The sequence below is a fragment of the Carcharodon carcharias genome, chromosome 11, assembly GCF_017639515.1.
Source record: "Carcharodon carcharias isolate sCarCar2 chromosome 11, sCarCar2.pri, whole genome shotgun sequence".
Taxonomy (NCBI): Eukaryota; Metazoa; Chordata; class Chondrichthyes; order Lamniformes; family Lamnidae; genus Carcharodon; species Carcharodon carcharias.
The window spans coordinates 127,276,124-127,296,367 of NC_054477.1; the positions used below are offsets into that span (position 1 = coordinate 127,276,124).

Sequence of the window (20,244 nt, forward strand, 5' to 3'; positions counted from 1 at the left end):
TCCCTTCCAACTTCACCACTAACAAGTGCAGGAAGCACATGGACTTTTTTGCCACCAAGGTAAAGGCCATCAGAGCAATCATGTTTCTGCCACTTGTTATGACATGGCAGATGATTTGTACCAGGCGGATCAAATCCATGAGGGAAACTTGATCACATGGTCACAACTGTTTTGCAATTTGTATTTTATTTTGAATTCAGAAAAAGTAAGACCACCACAACTTCAGAAGCTTTCAGTCTTCCAGCACTTTCAGTATTTAGTTCACTGGTTGAGCACTTGCCTTTCAATGACTCATTGATTTTCCCCTTTGCTCTCTTTTCAGAGAGAGCAGGTTATAGAGATATGGGGAGAAAAATCCAGCTAGCTTTTATTGTGGAATGACCGGAATCTTCCACACACAGGAGAAAGAGGTTTTAGGTCTTATTCCTTTCAAGCTAGGAGCAATTCTTCCACACTGTCCTCACACAAAAACTTGGTCACCCAGTCAGGAGCCAATTAAAACATTGTTGCCAGGCAGCTCCCTTAGTCCAGGACTCCTTTCCGGCCCCACCCTGTCTTTCATGGCACACTCTGTTCCAGGGCTGCAACATTGTATATATCTCTCATCCTGTTCCAGTGGACATATCTTTCAAACTGCAGCCATTGTAATTCTAATCCACAGTCCAACAGAAAACAAAAAGATATGTTCTTTACAACAGTCCAACAGAAATAAAAAGATATGTCCCTTACAATTTCAAATTCCCTTTCCTGTCTTTTTTCTTTCTCTTGCCTTTCCGCCAAATCCCTTTGGAATGCCCTTTCTCTTTCCTTTTCTTTTCCTGCTGCCTCTAGTTCCATTTTTTTTCATTTCTAATTCTTTTTCCTTTTTGTTTGCTTCCAATTCAAATTTTCTCAGTTTCTTTGCTTGTTCAAATTCAAGCCTCTTCATTTCTAACTGAAGTCTCACTACCTCCAGCTGTAACTCAGTAGTGGCAGGTATCCCATCCAACTTTAAATGCTGTGCTATCACTTCAACTATGCCTGATTTCCTTGCCCCTACAGGTAATCTCAACTGTAACTTATCTGCCAACTCTGTTAGCTTACCAGTAGATACTTTTTGTAACCCAATCAGAGTTCTATCTTCTACTTCCAAAAAAGATGTAGCCATGGATGCAGCCATTTTTGCAGTCTCACCAATTTAAAAATACCTCACACCCAACTCCTGAATTCAAAGTGCTTCTCGTATCCCTAGCCTTAAGATTCACCAACTCCAAATGAATCAAGGAATTTCAAATATCCTAAAAGAGCCCCCAAATTTGTTATGATATGGCAGATGATGTGTGCCAGGCGGATCAAGTCCATGAGGGAAAATTGATCACTTGGTCACAGCTGTTTTGTATTTGTATTTTATTTCGAGATGCATGCCCAGAATTCAGAAGTAATAAGACTACCGTGACTTCAACGTTTTTAGAAAACTAAATTAAACATTTATTAAGAAAAGAAAAGATTTCAAGTATATAGGTCTACAAATTACTACTATAATAACTCCTAAAACCCCTAATTAATCTGGCTTTCAGTTACACCCCAGTTAAGGCAACAGTAAAAACAAATAGATTTAAACAGACCTAGGCAAAGCAACCCAATACCCTGGACAGTGGATTTCAAAATGAGTTTTCTCAGCTTTGGTCCTTGTAGACAGCAACTTTATGCACAGAGGCTGAAGTATGTTCACCCTTGTGTTAGATCTTAGAATACCTTCTCCTCTTACACATAGCCTCATCTCCTTTATGCATGTTTCTCCCTTTTTAATGCAAGTTCCATTGTTCTAATTGTTTTTGCAACTTGGGCCTGAAGGTCTGGCTAGCATGGCTTGACATAATCCTTGATTCAGATCTCCGATGGGTAATCAGCATGCTTATCTGATCATCCCAATGCCATCAGTGCGCCAGGTTTCCTTGTGTCTATCTTAAACTGCTAGAATGAAAATGTAGAGGCCTCAAATGGGATCAGAGTGAAGTCCCGCTGCATCTGATGTGTGCTCTTTATTATCAACAAAGTTACTAAGTAATGCTATGTCGACATGTTCCAAGCCACAGATGCCAAGGCAATGTTGGACTTGACCTTGGAAAGCCCCGTAGGAAGGTTGGGTCATGAGTGCTTGTCAATGATCAGACAATGGCGCTACTGAAGCGCGCTCTGTGCACTCAAAGGTCACCTAAAGAACAATCTCATGCTGGGGAGTCAGTATAAGGAAGAGGCCAGAACGTTATTCTTGCATGAGGGACGACCTGTGCAGAGATGCCACAGTCCAGTTTCAGATCAGACCTCAGACGTTCAGGCAACAACCAGTGGCAGATGATTGTCACTCTAGTGGTGCCTTGCAAAGCTCGAGGCATACTGCCACGAGTGCACTGAGGTTTGCAGTGCTGCTCCTACTTCTTGAAGGCTGCCTTAGGCAGTGAAATGTTGATGGGATACTTGAAAAGACAGCACCTATGTCAAATTTCTTCACTTTGTGTGCTGGTGGAGGTATTATCCCATAACAGAACAGCCACATGATCCAGAGCCTGCCTAGCTTTCCAAGATGAGGCCATCGTCACACAAGACTGTGACAACACATTCTGAGATTGATGTCCTTCATTTTTTTTTAATTCATTCATGAGATGTGGGCATCACTGGCTAGGCCAGCATTTATTGCCCATCCATAATTGCCCTTGAGAAGGTGGTAGTGGGCTGTCTTCTTGAACTGCTGTAGCTTATGTGGTGTGGGTACATCCACAGTGCTGTTAGGGAGGAAGTTCCAGGATTTTGACCAAGCGAAGTGAAGGAGTGGCAAAAGTCAGGATGGTGAGTGGCTTGGAGGGAACTTCAAGGTGGTCATGTTCCCATGTGTCTGCTGCTCTTGTTCTTCTACATGGCAGCAGTTGTGGGTTTGGAAGGTGCTGTCTAAGGAGCCTTGGTGAGTTGCTGCAGTGCATCTTGTGGATGGTACATACTGTTGCCACTGTTCGTCGGTGGTGGAGAGAGTGAATGTTTGTGGAAGGGATGCCAATCAAGTGGGCTGCTTTGTCTTGGATGGTATCCAGCTTCTTGAGTGTTGTTGGAACCATACTCATCCAGGAAAGTGGAGTGTATTCCATCTAAGGGGATAGCCTTTAACACACTGAGATATTAAGGATAGTAAAGAAGGTGTTAATGTCAAGCCTGCATGGAGGGCACAGGCGAAAGAGGCTCATATGAGCTAGTCATAATCATCATCCTGGAACCTTGTGGCTATAAGGATCTCATGCAGCCATCTGCCACGTCAAACCTGTGCTATGGCCTCTCCCTCTGGGGCCTCAACATCCTCACCCTCATCAACCTCATCCCTTCTGAGGTCCTTCTCATCAGAGATATGCAGCTCCTCCACCTCTCCACCTGGCAACTCATTCCTCCCTTTTAGCACCATGCTTTGTAGAGCGCAGCAAAAACGATGATGCAGGACATCTTCTGGGGAGAGTACTGGAGAAAGCCACCTGACTGGTCTAGATATCAGAAACGCATCTTCAGCATGCCAATGGTCTGCTCAATCAAGGAGTGTGCTGCAGAATGAGCCATATTTTACCTCATCTGAAGCACTTCCTGGCCACCGAACAGGTATAATTAGCCACGTCTTATGGGGGTAGCCTTTATCATTGATGAGCCAACCCCGAATGCGCTGAGGGCCCTCAAAGACCTATGGCACCTGCGGGTGACTCAAGGTGTAAGAGTCATAGGAGCGCCCATGGTATCTCTCGCAGACCTGCATATTCTGCCTCTATGGTTACAGATCAACTGTACAATGAGAGAGTTAGGAGCCTTTTCAATTGATAAATTGTAGTGGCTGCTGCCAGGGAGCTCTTAAAGCTACAGGTGTGCAGTTGATGAAACCCTGCACCTGTGGGAATCCGGAGATCGATGCAAATCCCACTGCTCTGGCTGGCTGGCAGGGAGAACTGGAGATAATTGTGTGCCTTACTGAATCGGGCATTGGTGACCTCTCGGATAAATTTATTAGCAGAAGATTGTAATATTCGCAGAGGTCACCAGTGGAACCCTGGAACAAGCCCTCGCAAAAAAGTTGAGTGCAGTAGTCACCTTTATAGCCACTGGCAATGGATGGCCTCCCAGCTCCTGCAACATCAGATCCCTCTGAAGAATGTGGTGGATATGCACCACCACGTCCCTTGACGAGTGGAGGTGCCTAGGGCACTGTTTCTCACTCATCTGCAAATATGAGAGGCATATCAGGTACAACCTGGATCGTGTCCAACACCTCCGTGGAATTGGTGTCTCTGCCTCAGCTTCTGGGTCCTCCTGGAGCCCCGCTGGCCCATGTTCCTCAGAGCAAGTTCTTCCCTTTGCCTTGCCCGGCGATGATGGGCCCCCTCTTTTCCTCCTCAGAACCATGAAAAAGGAGGCCTGCTGCCTCCATTGTGCACTTCTCCTCATCCCTGGGAGCAAAGTGAACAGACATGATTGCAATGATCACCTCAGGCTGCCCTCATTCCAGGCACTCCATCCCCAGATTATCCCTTGCAGCAGTTGCACAGCCTGAAGGATCAATGGAAGTTGCCCATGTCCCACAGACCCAGACACCTCAGGTGCTTTCACAGAGGGGTTGGATCTGGTTGAGTATAGCCAGGTGCTATGAGCCTCAGTCAGGACGTTGCCAGGCTGTTTTCTTTGGAGTAGACTAGAGCCCAAACTTGCACTATTGTAATGACGGTAATCGTTTAGGCATGTAAAGCCTGAACCTGTCAGCTGTGATGTGTAGAGGTCTATGGAGCATTTTGCATATGCATGTTAGCCAGTGCCTTTTTACAGTTGGATCCTTGTGACCTTTGCGCATTCCTATGAGGGACAAATGGTCATTCAAACCCAATCAACATTTGGCCCCTAGCCACAATGAATTCTCACAAGAATGCACACCAAGAGTTAAGTGCCCAAATCCTTCAATTGGCATTTGAGTATTCCTAACATAGTCTCGGTTGAACCTTGCTCTCCATGCCCTGAAGCAGTAATTATTAGGGCGCCAAATTAATTGGCCCAAAAGTGTGGTAGTCGACTCCTCCCACAAGCCCTCAGACCCTCCCCTGGTGATTTTTTTTTCCTAGATTATTTTTCAACTGTGTCATTCCATTGGCTGGCGAATTGGTACTTCTCTGTTTCCATTGCCACCTGCCCCCTCTACACCTACCCCTCACCCCACCCCATGACTGTTCAAGTCCTTCCTATCATCCTGGAAGAGCATCATATGCAAGTTTTCCTTCCTCCCCCTCTAAACTTGGAGCCCACTGTGATTCTTGTACATATCCCTGTCCTCCCCCCGAACCAGTTTCTATTGATATGCTGATACCCTGTGTTGACCTGACCCTTCTCTATCTTGAGGCCCTATGCATTGTAACCTACTGCGACAGCCCCCCACCCCTCCAAATGAGACCATCAAGTGCTTCCCTCTTAGTTACCAGTTCTCTGTTTACAGGTTGCAGATGCCTCTCCTGACTGTGACTGTGCCATTTGCAGCCCAATACAAAGCCACCAACCCCAGGACTGAAATATTTGAGGGACTGACCACTCCCTGCACACCATGCTATGCATGACTGACTGAGAATGGACAGGCCCTCCCCTGCCCTGGACTTGGGACCAGGATATGCGTGCCAGGCACAGCCTTGTAGATGGTGTGCACTGTCCCAGGACTGCCTTTGCTTTCTGGCCCTGACTCTGTGGTGTAGACTGCCCCAGGACTGTCTTACACTTATGCCCTCTCTTCCTTATTGCCCTATCCGCCAGTCATATGTCTCTGTCCACCCCTTCCTTCCCAGGCCCCAGGCAACCCCCCACCCCACCCGCATCATGTATCTTTGTCAGCCCCTTCCCTAGCCTCTATCTAGTCTCAACGCCACCCTGCCAAGTCAAGCGTGTGGTTTCCAGCCCCTTCCCTTGCCTCTGTATTGTCTAACCATTCTCCCCACCCCTCCCCCACAGAAGTCAAGTGTGTGCCTTACAAACACCTCCCCTTACCTTCCCGCAGGCCTAAGCAGCCCTGGCACAGAGTCAGAGCAGCTGCAAATGCAGCGCAGTGAAAGGTAGGTGAGCGATATATAGACAAACCTTGAACTCACAACTGAAGTGCTTTTTGTCAGATGTACTTCTGTTATATCTGGTCATGATTCATGACAGTTGAATTAGCTGCCAGCGTAGCCATTTTACTTGGAGTAGGGGGAGGATTTTTACCTTGTCATGGCGGGGGGGAGGGTGGGATGCGCAAACTTCGCGCATGCGTGCGGGTGTGCACTTGAAAATCTCCCTGAGGCACAGAGCTGCCTCGGAGATGAACATTTTTCAAAATAAAAAATAAAAGATTTTTAAAATGTTATAAAACATGTCCCCTCATGTGACTCTGTCACATGAGCAGGGACATGTTATTAACTAAATTTTAAAATTTTGATTTTATTTTTATTTGCTGTTGGAAACCTCATCCTGCCCGTGGCTGAGTTTTCCTAAAAAATGCAAAGGCCGCTTGGACTTTTTACCTGCCTGCCAACCGTAAGGATGGACGGGCAGCGAAAAGTTTCTCTCAATTAACTTTTTAATGGCCTTAATAGGCCTTTTAATTGTCGGCGGGTGTGCTGCTGACTCCGGGGCGTGTCCACCAACCGAAATATCGTAAAAGTGCACGATGATGTCGGGATGCTTGCCCGATGTCATCGCACATCATTTTACGCTCGGTCGGGTCAGGCGCGTGCCCACCTGCCAAGCTGAAAATTCTCCCCTTGATGGTAAATACATCACAAAGTGTTGCAAATTGATCCCAGAGAATGACAAACCTGATCATGTTTCCATTACAGCACCATGAGTTTCTGGAATAAGTCAGTATCCTGATCTCGACCACCCTTCCTGGCAACCAGTTGCAGCTATTGATTGTCCTGCATGTAAATAAACCCTGGTGTCTGTCCTAAACCTACCGTGTAGAATCCTGAACACCTGTCCCCTGAGAATCTGCACCCTGGTTCTGCTGTAATGAATCATTCTTTTTCCATTGTTCTCAGGAGGAGAGGATGACAAGGTTCCATTTATTAACCTTCTGTTGCCCTGAGCTGCTGGTAGTAATTGTGGGCTTCATGAACTGCTGCAGTCCTTGTGGGGATGTTACTCCCTCAATAGTGGTAGATAGGGAATTCTAGTAACACTGAAGTCAGAATGGCATGTCATTTGGAGGGGAACTCTGTGTCTTGTCATCCTCAATCCTTCAAGTGCACTGAACATCGGTGGATTCAAAATTGCCCATATTCTATTCTGCACCAAGTCCTCCTCATGCATCATCACTGTTTAGCTAATTGCCATTGGCTCCAAGTTCCCTAATTCAAAATTCTCATTTATGTTTAAATACTTTCATGGCCTTGCACTTCCCCGTTTCTGCAACATCTGACTGGTCTTATATGCATCTTCTCTTTTACCCCACCTTGGTCAGACATGCCTTAAGTCATCGCAGCCCTATGTTCATCCCCAGGCCTCTCCATCACTCCCACCTTCCTCTCCTCCCTTAAGGCCCTCCTTAAAAACCCACCTCCAAACAAACTTTTAGTCATCCTTTTAATATCTCCTTCTCTGGCTCTGCATCTATTTTTGCATGATTACGCTTTTGTGAAGTGTCTTATATCTACAAATGATACATAAATCTGCTGATTAGTCGCCTGAAAGCAGAATCAGTTCATAGCCTTTTTCTTGCTGCATGTTTTACTTTATACACGAGAAGGCTCAGAGACAGGAAGCAAAGGGTAAAGGTTAATTGGTCTTTTTGTGACTGGAAAGTTGTACCCAGTGGGGTTCTGCAGTGCTCAGTACTGGGTACCTTGCTTTTCGTGGTATATATTAATGATTTGAACTTGAATGTAGAGGTTAGTATGATTAAGAAGTTTGCAGCCAATACAAAAATTGGCTGTGTGGTTGATAAGAAAAAAGAAAGAAAACTGGAGAAAGATATCAGTGGACTGGCCAGGTGGGTGAAACAGTGCCAAATGGAAGTCAATCCAGAGAAGCGTGAGGTAATGCATTTGGGGAAGCCTAACAAGGGAATACAAAATAAATGATAGGATACTGAGAAATGTAGAGAAACAGAGGGACCTTGGAGAACATATCCACAGATCCCTGAAGGTGGCTAGACGGATAAATAAGGTGGTCAAGAAGGCACATGGGATACTTGTCTTAATTAGCTGAGGCACAGAATATAAGAGCTGGAATGTTATACTGTTACTGTTTAAAACGCTACTTACGCTGCAGCTGGAGTACTGCGTGCAGTTCTCGTCCCCGCATTGTAGTAAAGATGTGATTGCATTAGAAGGTGTACAGAAGAGATTTATGAGGATGTTGCCTGGACTGGAAAAATTTGATTGTGAGGAAAGATTGGATAGGCTAGGGTTGTTTTGGAACAGAGGAAACTGAGGGGAGACCCAATTGAAGTGTATAAAATTATGAGAGGTCTAGATAGAGTATAGAGAAAGGCCTTATTCCCTTTGGTTGAGGGGGTCCATAACCAGGGAGCATAGATTTAGGGTAAGAGGAGGGAGGTTTAGCGGGAATTCGAGAGGAAATTTTTTTCACCCAGAGGGTGATGGGAATGTGGAGTTCACTGCCTGAAAAGATGGTAAAAGCGGAAACCCTCATAGCATTTAAAAAATACTCGGATGTGCACCTGAAGTGCTTTAACCTGCAGGGCTACAGAACAATAACAGGAAAGTGAGATTCAGCTGGATGTCTACTTGTTAGCTGGCGTGAACATGATGCACTGTAAATTTCTGTACTTCTAAGGCTGGTGAGGTTTTATATAACGTTACCTCAGATTCATTAGAAAATGAGTTTGTATACAATTACAGGAGAATTCCAGCTATTGTATATGTTGTAAAACTGTGTATTCTCTTAAAATCTGTTGTCTCATTAAAGAATAATACTTTTTTTATATTGATTCTTTCTGCTGAAAACTATAAGTTAAAGGTGGTATAGCAGAGCACTAAATTGAAAGACCTCTTCATATGGTATCTGTTGACATCCCTTATAGTAAGTATATGTACAATAGAGCATTGCAGATCACAGAAAAAGAATTGCAATAGAAAAAGCAGGTTCAGTAAATATAACTAGAAATATTCCTCATTATTTCAAGCTAATATGCTAAGTATCCAAAATTTCACCAGAACCCCGTTTACACCCTCAAATGAGGTTTCTGCTGCACTTTCAGCAAAACTATCATGGTGATGCAGTGGGAGCAACTCCAAGGAAATATCCAACCCAAGTGATGGGGCTAGATTTAACTGGGTGCTGGGTCCACACTGCACACACCACCCCCGCCCTCTCTCAGCAAAAAAGTCAGGGTGAGCCCATCCGCATTCCAGCATCTTGTCTCGTAGGCATTTGATACTCAGAGCGGTGTGAATTGATCCCATTTGGGCAGGAAACCCACCTGTAAGAGGTGCCAGCCAATCAAACAGCCAGAAAGTAGCTCTCCAGCCTCAATACTGAGGAGCTGGAGTGAAAATAAAGTGTGGGGGTATTGCCAGGGCCATGCTATCAAGCCCGGGTGAGGGGGTGTGAGGGGCTGGCGTGGACAGGCCAGATGGAAGGGGAACTGGGGAGAAGGAGGCCTGGTGGGGAGGGCCTTCTGATGGGTCCAGGGCACCTGTTAAGAAGGTAACCTCCCTTGCTGCCTCCAGCCTGCACAGTGAAAACTGTCCGGCTGGATGCTTGGGCCTCTTCTGCCACCAGCGAGTGGGTAGGTAATGGGCAAAATGGTGTTTTACAGGCTGGCTGTGGCCTGCAAATCCGCTACTGGGGATGGTGGAACTATAAAATACAGCCCATGGACTCAATAGCCAGAGCATGAGGGTAGACGGTGGTGTAGTGGTAATGTCACTGGACTAGTAACATGGGCCCAGACCAACGATCTGAGCACATGGGTTCAAATCCCATCATACGAGCTGGTGCAATTTAAATTCAATTAAATAAATCTGGAATTGAAAGCTAGTCCCAGCAATGGTCATGAGGGTATCATTGATTAGTGTAAAAACCCTCTGGGTTCACTAATGCCCTTTAGAGAAGGAAATTTGCCTGGTCTGGCCTACATGTGACTCCAGACCCACAGCAATGTGGTTGACTCTTAACTGCCCTCTGAAATGACCCAACAAGCCAATTAGTTCATGGTGAAATAGGGGTAGTCAATAAATGCAGGTCTTGCCAGTGATGCCTTCATCCCATGAAAAAGTTATCTTTTAAATGCAGGAATCATAACCCTCGGGTAATAGGCAATAGTTTATACTGCTATGGAAAAACAGATTTGTATTACCCTCTGCAAATGCCAGCGGAGAGTAGAATATTTTTGTGCAAGTCTTCGCCAGCCTTAGCCTTGCTGAACCAAAGTTTAAGGTTTTATTAAATTAATCATGCATACATGCATTACGCTTTGTTTTAGCTGTCACACAAACCATTGCGCCTCATCTTTCTGTCCACATCAAGAGGGTTACACAAAAATCATAATCACCTTAAATCTCTCATTGATTAAAGTTAATGAACCATACCTACCTCACTGAGTCCTAAGAATAAAAAATGTACAAAAATTATACAAATCTGAGAAAGTACATATTAAACTTCCCCCATAAAGTTGCTAACTTAACCTTGGACATTACTTAAGCAGTTTTCTCCTCACAGGCCTCTTTGGGGTCTTAGATTTGAATTCCATACCACACTGAGCATTTTCTCAGCATCGGTTTTCACTTCGACTGCAAATATTCCCAGGCCCAGACTCTGCCTTACTTAAACTCCCCTGTTCCCAGGCCTAAACTCTACCTTACTTAAACTCCCCTGTTCCCAGGCCTAAACTCTGCCTTACTTAAACTCCCCCGTTCCCAGGCCTAAACTCTGCCTTACTTAAACACCCCTGTTCCCAGGCCTAAACTCTGCCTTACTTAAACCCCACTGTTCCCAAGCCTAAACTCTGCCTTACTTAAACCCCCCTGTTCCCAAGCCCAGGCTCTTGCTTACTTCAAACCCCCTGTTCCCAGGCCCAGATTCTGCCTAAACGCAACTGTTCCCAGGCCCAGACTCTGCTTTACTTAAACTCCTGTGTTCCCAAGCCGAGGCTCTGCCTAAACTCCACTGTTTCCAGGCCCATACTCTGTTTTATTTCAACTTCCTTGTTCCCAAGCCCAGACTTTGCTTTGCTTCAACTCCCCTATCCCCAGGCCCAGACTCTCTAGTTTCAGGACCTGGTCAAATTTCAAACAGTGGAGAAGCAATAAAATGGAGTGCAGCATAGGTCAAAGTTGCCTTGTATAGTTAATATGTTATTGGACTAGTAATCTAGAGGCCTGGGCTAGTAATTCAGGAAAAGAAATCCCCCATAGCAATTTCAGAATTTGAATTCAGTTCCAAATAAAAAGCTGGTTTCAGTAAACGTGACCATGAAACTGCCAGATTATCCTCCTTTCAGCTGTCCTTAGTCAACATGGTTGACTCATAATTGTACTTTGAAGTGGCCTAGCAAGCCATTCAGCGAATAGGCAGTTAACGCCAGCATTGCCAATGTATGTTCAGAGAATGTTTTTTTTAAAAGACTGTTTCACCTTGACTAGCAGAGGAGGCAATTTTGAACTTTTTAAAATTTGTTCATGGGCTGACAGCATCACAGGCAAGGCCAGCATTTCCTAATTGCCCTTGAGCCACATTCTTGAGTCACTGAAGGCAATGTTGTTTACGTACACAAAAGGTGCTGTTAGAAAGTTAGTTCCAGGATTGTGATCTGGTGATAGTAAAGGAATAAAAATTCCAAGTTAGGATGGTATGTGGCTTGGAAGGAAATTGTGGGTGGTGGTGTTCCCATGCGCCTGCTGCTCTTATTCTTCTAGGTAATAAATACCGCAGGATTGGAAGATGCCGTAGGAGGAAACTTGTTGAGTTGCTGCAGTGCATCTTGTGGATGGCACACATTGCTGCCACTATGTATCAGTGGTGGAGGGGCGAATATTTGAGGTGTTGGACGGGGTGCTGATCAAGGGGTCTGCTTCATCCTGTATGGTGTTGACCCTGAGTGTTGTTGGAATTGCACTTATCCAGGCAAATGGTAAGTATTCCATCACACTTCTGATTTATGCCTCATAGATGGTGGACAGGCTTTGGGGAGTTGGGAGGTGATTTAATCTCTGCAGAATTCCCAGCTTCTGATCTGTTCTGTAGCCACAGTATTTACATAACTGAACCAGTTATGTTGTTGGTCTGTGGTAACCCCAGGGTATTGTTTGTTGGTGAGGAATTCTGTGCCGATAATGCTATTGGTCGGAGATGGTTAGGTTCTCTCTTGTTGGAGATGATCATTGCCTGCCACTTGTGTGGCATAAATCTTATTTACCACTTATCAACCTAAGCCTGTAATCTGTACAGGTCTTGCTGCATGTGGGAGCGGACTGCTTCAGTATCTGAGGAGTTGAGAATGGTACTGAACACTGTGCAATCATCAATGAACATTCTCCACTTCTGACCTTATATTGGAAGAAAGATGAAGCAATTGAAGATACTTGGGCCTAGGACACTGACCTGAGAAACTCCAGCAGCGATGTCACGGGGCTGAGATGATTGGGCTCCAACAACAGCAACCACTTTTTATGCTAGAGAGTTTTCACCCTGACAGCCATTGAATTCAATTTTGCCAGGGCTCCTTGATGCCACAGTTGGTCAAATGCTGCCTTGATGTCAGTCACACTTACTTCACCCCTGGAATTCAGCTCTTTTTCCATATTTGGACCAAGACTATAAAGCGGTTTGAAGCTGAGTAGCCAGAGAACCCTCATCTGAGTGTAATGAGTCTGCATTTGGACCTGCAAAGCTGAGACCAGTTGGTGAGAACTTCCAGTCATCCACCAGGACCAAAATTGTCTTCACACAAGGAGACTCCAGCCCCACAGCATGAGACAGTGCAGACTTTATCCTTTATTTTATAACGCTCCTCCTCCAAACCATCTGTGTGTGTGTGCGCAGGGTGAATTCTTTAGAAAGAGGTAAATAGTTATACTCCCTGATTACAATTTTGTGTTAACCAGTACTTGCAATTTGTTAAAAGAGGTTTTGTTTTAAGATAAATTAATCATTCTGAGTTTTTTGAAAGAAGCCTGGTCAGAGTCTCTTTTTTTCGGGGTACCAGAGGTATAGGTACACAATTGGCCATTTCGGTGACACAATTAAGCATTTAAATTAATGGTACAACATGCGGAGTAGTGGGGCTTGATAATTCGTTCACTCCTCCCATCCTGGTCGTAACACCTGGCATTACCGCTGACCAGACAAATGAAAGAGCACTACTGTTCCTGTCTTGTGTGCTTGTCTCTTGAGTCTAGACAGTCCTTTTTAAAAGGCTGCACAAAGCTGCTTGCACCCTTTTTAAACTGATTTTACACCAATAGATTTGCAATGAGAATGCCCAGGAAACTTGCATGTGGCTTACTCTGCAGGTCATAACAGGTTCAATATTTTCTTTATCAGGACTATAGTGGTGCAGTCAGATCAAGAAAATTCTAGACCACACAATTAGGTTTGTCTTTGGCTTGCTTAATGGAAAGGAAGCAGAGAATGGTCATTAGCTGGCATTTTCAAGTTGGTAGGCTGTCACTAGTGGAGTGTTGCAGGACTCAGTGTTGGGGCCTCAGCTATTTAGAATCTATATTAATAACTTAGATGAAGAGGCAGAGAATAATGTACCTAAGTTTGCTGATGATACAAAGCTAAGTGGAATGGTAAGTTGTGGGGAGGACACAGAGAGTGCAAAGCAATATTTAAGTGCAAAGTTAAGTGAGTGGGCAACAAGATGACAGATAGAGTATAATGTGGATAAGTGTGAAGTTATTCACTTTGGTCATAAGAATAGAAAACCAGAATATTTTTGCAAAGGTATAAAACTTGTAAATGTTGAAGTTCAGAGAGACGTAGGTGTGCTCATTACAATAAATGCAGGAAGTTAGCATGCAGGTACAGCAACCAATTAGGACGGCAAATATCATGTTGGCCTTTATTGAAAGGGGATCGGAGTACAGGGCTTTGGTGAGATCATATCTGGAATGTTGTGTACAGTTTTGGTCTCCATATTTAAGGAAGAATATACTTTCATTGGAGGCAGTACAGTGAATCTCCACTAAGTTGCTCCCTGGGGTGTGGGCGTTGCCCTACATAAGAGACTGAGTAAATTGAACCTATATTCCCTGATGTTTAAAGGAAAGAGAAGCGATCTCATTGAAACATACAAGATTATGAAGGGGCTTGATAGAGTAGATGCTGAGAGATTGTTTCCGCTGGTTGGGGAACCTTAAAAAACAGGGCATAGTCTCAGGATAAGGAGCCAATCATTTAGGACTGAGATGAGAAGGAATTACTTCACTCAAAGTGTTGTGAACCTTTGGAATTCTCTACCTCCAAAAGGTTGTGGATGCTCCATCGTTGAATACATTTAAGGCTGGGATAGACAGATTTTTGGTGTCTCAGGAAATCAAGAGATATGGGGAGCAGGCGGGAAAGTGGAGTTGAAGCCCAAGGTCATTCATGTTTGTATTGAACGATAGATCAGGCTTGACAGGCCATATGATCTACACCTGCTCCTTAGGGATGGGTAAAAAATGCTGGCCCGGCCAGGGATGCTCTCATTCTGTAAATTAATATATATTTTTCTAAATCCTTGTGTCTAACAGAGCCATATAATTTTATGCAAGGCTTTTAATTTCAGTGTATTCAGCAAAGTGATACTGCCTGGTTTGCAAACCTAGTTCGCATATGGATTTTTTTCTCAATAATAGAACAGATCATAATTAATCACATTTTCAATTCAATATTGGTGATTGGCTAGCTGTAACTCCCAATGAGTAGCACACGGCAGCTTTCTAATAAAAAGTGTAATCGGTCCAGTTGTTGGAGTAAACATTCTTAGTCTCTGTGTTATATGTATTCTGAATACCAAAGTCCTAGTAAATTCAAAGGCTCTTTAAGTTGTTAAGAATCCTGTAAGAGGTTTTTTTTATTTGTTTATGGGATGTGGGCATAGCTAGCTAGGCCAGCATTTATTGTCCATCCCTAATTGCCCTTGAGAAGGTAGTGGTGGGCTGCTGCCTTAAACAGCTGCAGTCCACATGTTGTAGATATACCCATAGTGCTGTTAGGGAGGGAGTTCCAGGATTTTGATCCAGCGACAGTGAAGAAATGACGATATATTTCCAAGTCAAGATGGTGAATGGCTTGGAGGGAGCTTCCAGGTGTGGTGTTCCCATGCGTCTGCTGCCCTTGGCCTTCTAGGTGGTAGTGGTCATGGGTTTGGAAAATGCTACTTAAGGAGCGTTGGTGTGTTTCTGCAGTGCATTGCCTAGATGGTACACACTGCTACTCTGTTTGTCAGTGGAATGAATGTTAGTGGAAGGGGTGCCAATTAAAAGCGGGCTGCTTTGTCCTGGATAGTGCCAAGCTTCTTGAGTGTTGTTACAGTTGCACTCATCCAGGCAAGTGGAGAATATTCCATCACAATCCTGACTTGTGCCTTGTAGATGGTGGACAGTTAGGAAGTGAGTTACTCACCACAGGATTCCTAGCCTCTGATCTGCTTTTGTAACCCTCTTGTATGACTAGTCCAGTTCAACTTCTGGCCTATAGTAACCCCCAGGATGTTGATAGTGGGGGATTCAGCGATGGTAATGCCATTGAATATCAAAGGGCAATGGTTAGATTCCCTCTTGTTGGAGATGGTCATCGCCTGGCACTTGTTTGGTGCGTATGTTACTTGCCACTTGTGAGCCTAAGCCTGGATATTGTCCAGGTCTTGCTGCATTTTTGACATGGACTGCTTCAGTTTGTTATGTGCAATGAAGTCCTTGGGTTCTCTCAAGCAACAACAGTTTTCAGGTTTACTGTTATCAATAACCATAGCTATTGGGGTGCAGGATGCCATCAAAAGTTTCGATTGGCATGACTTGAAAAGTCAAGAACAAAATAGGGGTTTGTTACTTTCTTTTGAACAATAAACGCTAAATGTTATAAAACTTCAGATTTATATTGCTTCACTTCTAATCTTCTCTTTTAAGAACGGATGAATTAATTCAGAAGACAATTCGAGAGAAGTTTGAACAGTGTACGGTGCTGACAATTGCACATCGGCTTAATACTATCATCGACAGCGATAGAATTCTGGTAAGAAGATGCAATAACACAAACTTCCTTACAGCTACTGTTATGTTGCAACCTGGGTCTTAGGAGGGTAAGTTAGATTTATTATTGTCATGTATTTAGATGTGGATAGAGAGTCTTCCTTTTGGTTGTTCTAGGGGCTTACTTTCACTTGGTGAAATAGTGACATTTGTGATCAGTCTGTATGAAAAAATAATGGCATTGAGATGCTACCAATGTCCAATGATACCACCAGACTAGTACTGTTACTGCTCATAGGAAAACCAGTCCTCTGGGCTCCTAGTCTTTTTAAAAAGCCATCCGGCAAGTTAACCTTGATGCGGCTTACCGCACAAAACTTGCATTTGAGGTATAGACTGAAGAGCAATGTAAAAGCAGCTTTAGTTGCCTCTTCCTGGAAGTATAATTGTGCCTGTAGGTTAAGGTACTTCTTTGTAGCTTTGTTTAATATCCTTAGAAACAAAGTATAATTATTGCATTTTGACATTTAACTTCATTTTTAAATTTATTTGGCACTTCATTACACAAATTGAAAGAAGAACAAATATTTTTTTTCAAATTTATATTACACTTGGCCTCTGCTTCCATATATAAATTTAAAGATTTCACTGATGCTACAGGCAAAAGATTGCAAAATCTAATTTAATGTTTTACGGAGGAAATATTGAAGCAAGTATGCAATAATATATCTTTTTAAAAGGTAGCTCACAATGTGAGGAAACTTCCCCAGTTGCAGCTGTGCTCTTTGTCCTGTTGACATTGTGGGGTTCTCAAAAGCTGAAAAAAATGACTGCCAATTGTTTGGTAATGAAATGTGGCAAGTAAGTGTGGCATGGGAGTTAAAAGTGCAAGTAATTAAAATCAGCTAATGCAGTTGCTAACTTAAGCAGTTGCCGGAGAATTTTGCAGTTTATTTATGCTGCCTAAAGTGTTGGGACACGCACTCTAACCTTTAATAAATCAAAGAATGAGCTGTAACTTGATCTTCATGGGTAAATCACATGCATTACATTTGTGCATTTGATTGCCTCTGTTTCTGAAATGTGAAAAAGACGTCGGCGATGAGAACAATAACCTGTTATTCATGGAATCATTAAGAACTTTTCTCACTAAATGCTGTTCTCCTATGCAATTGCCTGACATCTATGTACTTTGAAAGGCTTTATTGGTAAGATCATTCTACAATTGAAGTTCAATAAGTAGCTTGCCCAAGTGGAAACAAAATTCTCCTATTCATCAAGTTTCCTGATAACTAATTTTCATTACATTGAGTTTCCATTAGCACACGAGAAAATTTCCCATCTAAATAGCTTTGCTAACTAATAATGACTAGATTTAAGAAAAACAATGTACCTGTCATTCTGTCGGAATATTAACTGGTTTTGAGTATGATACTAAAGCCTCTTTTTTACCCATTATAGCCTCACGTATGATGCTTCCTTTTCTCTCCCTCTAACTGAAACTGAAGTACACGTGCAATCTTTCTTGTGAATTGTGAGATATTGCACAGATGCAAAACAACGAACTGAATGAGCAACAAAGCATTGAACTATCCTGAAAATTTTACTTAGTGGATTTTTTTCTGCTCACTTTTATCAACAATGCTATTTTTGATTTTCCTGCAACCTGTCACAGCACCTGCAACATTTCTATACTCATGAATTAAGTTTGGATGTTCCTCAGTTTCAGGACTCAAATATCGCACAGCGGCGATATATTAGAGCTGAGTGGAGGAGGGAGAGAGAAGAAAGACGATATATAGCACATGTGGCTTTGAGAAAGATGAAATATTTTTACCTAAGGCGCATCATAGTTTTGGCTTCTTTCCATTGATAGCTACTCCACAATCTGGTGAAATAATTTTTATTTGTTCATGAGTTGTAAATGACAAGACCAGTACTATTGGCCACCCCCAACTGCCCTTGAAAAGGGGTTGGTGAGCCACTTTCCTGAGCCATTGTAGTCCCTTGTCATAATAGCTAAGTGGCTTGCCAGGCCATTTCAGGGAGCAGTTAAGTGTCAACCACATTGCTGTAGATCTGGAGTCACATGAAGGCCAGACAGGCCAAGAATGGCAGATTTCCTTCTCTGAAGGACCTTAGTGAATCCAGTAATTTCATGATCACCAGTATTGATACTGGCTTTTTGTACCAGCTTTATTTAACTAACTGAATTTAAATTCCCTTGCTGCTATGGGTGAAATTTGAATTCATGTCTGCAGATTATTAGTCTAGGCCTCAGGTTTGCTAACCCAGTAACAAAACCACTATGCTACCGTACCCGATGTATTTGTACTTCCACCTTTTGAAAGCAGGAAGATCAGTGAGCACACATGGTATAACCAGGAAGTCAAAATACACTAAAGATGGTTTTTGTTTTGATTACTGACTCATTATAGTACCTAGCTATTGACAGCTAATGGCACACTCTGGTTATAGAGAGTGAGGGCTCAGCTATAGAATTGATCTGAGGTACTGAACCCCAAAAACACATTAAAACTCCAAAAATGTAGTGGATCATTAAAAAATACAGGGAATGAAAAAAATCAAACAGTGGATAATGAGACTATTAATTTTAAAGCAGAAAAGAAAAACATACAGCATATAAGTGAGCTATTTTTAAAATGAAAGGAGAAAACACAATATACTCGACTTTTTGAAAAAAGAACAAGAAATAATATGTATGCTGCACAACAAGGTTATTAAAGAGAGCATGGGAAAAATCATAAAGGGCAACAGACCTTGGAGTAAAAGAACCAAGACCATCAAAAAAAGATTAATAGCGTGAAGCAATACAACCAAGTGGGGCAGGAATGAGACTTGGCAGGATTTTCCCGTCGAGGGGGCAGGGCCCGCTCGCCGACGCGTAAAATGACATGCGGTGACATTGGGCGGAACTCCCGACATCACTGCGCCCCATTTAAATTTTCCAGTGGGCGTGGGTGCAGCAAAGTCAGCTCCCGCTCCCGCCAACCTGTCAATGGCCAATTGAGGCCATTGACAGAGTCATTCGGCTCATTAATGGACCTGCCCATCCAACCTTAAGGTTGGCGGGCAGGCCAGGAGCCCCGGCGGAAATTATAAAAAGCATGAAACCTCTTCCACGGGCGGGATGAAGTTTCATGTAGGTTTTAAAAAATTTTAATAAAGTTTTTGTTAAAATTATGGACATGTCCCAACTCATGTGAGGGGACATGTCAGGAATTTTTTTTTTTTACTATTTTTAATTTCTGTCACAGAGCAGTCGATCTCCCTGAGGCAGCACCTAGCCTCAGGGAGATGAGTGCGCTCTTTCATGTGCATGTGCAAAAGAGCACACTCACAATTTTGGGATTCCCCACTACCACCCCTCCGCCCCCACCGGCTGCACATAGGGAGCACATAGCGCTTCCATGCGGACATCGTGCTGGGTGGGCCTTAATTGGCCTGCCCATGTAAAATAGCGCCGCAGCCCCAATTAGGGGCGCCGATCGGAAGCACACCTGTGCACGCCCGCCATTCAACTTCGCTCCCAACAGGGGGAAAATCCTGCCCTCTGAAAACTTGCTTGGTGTAAGCTGCAATTGTTGTTAGGCTGGATAATTCATGACAGGGCTGTGAGGACCAACACAGATATTGATCACATGAGCAGTCAGGGGAAGTTTAACCAATCAAATGGCATCACAGTCACAATCATACTAGACTAATCTAGGTGTATCAAGTCACAGCTCAGTATTGCTGAAAATGTCCTCACTATTAATACCACATTTATCCACATCCTCTTCCCCAGTGTGTTGTCATTATGTGGTTTATAAGATTGGTATGTTTTGGAACTGTGTCTTTAAATTTGAGGTGAATTGAATGGGGTCATGTGACATTCTCTGAAGTTTGCCTGACAATAAACCTAGTGGTTTGATTGTTAGAGATCAAAGGGAAGCTTAGATTGTTTTACTGAGAAGGTGCAAGGTATTTGAAACCGTGGCAGCAGTTTGTGTGCAAACGCAGAGATTGTGTGTCTCCAAAGTCTCCGAAAAATGTTAAAAATGTTGACTTGTAAACAGTTGTGCTTAAA

At 43.5% G+C, this 20,244-nt stretch overlaps 1 protein-coding gene across 2 annotated transcripts in view; it reads left to right on the forward strand.

Moving 5' to 3' along the window:
- Positions 1–20,244, forward strand: part of abcc4 (ATP-binding cassette, sub-family C (CFTR/MRP), member 4) — a 516,215-nt gene that overhangs the window by 479,741 nt on the left and 16,230 nt on the right. For both annotated transcript variants that reach the window (XM_041199134.1, XM_041199135.1), the window contains exon 29: positions 16,092–16,197. In XM_041199134.1, the coding sequence (XP_041055068.1) occupies positions 16,092–16,197 (106 nt within the window). The remainder of the gene's footprint in view (positions 1–16,091; positions 16,198–20,244) is intronic.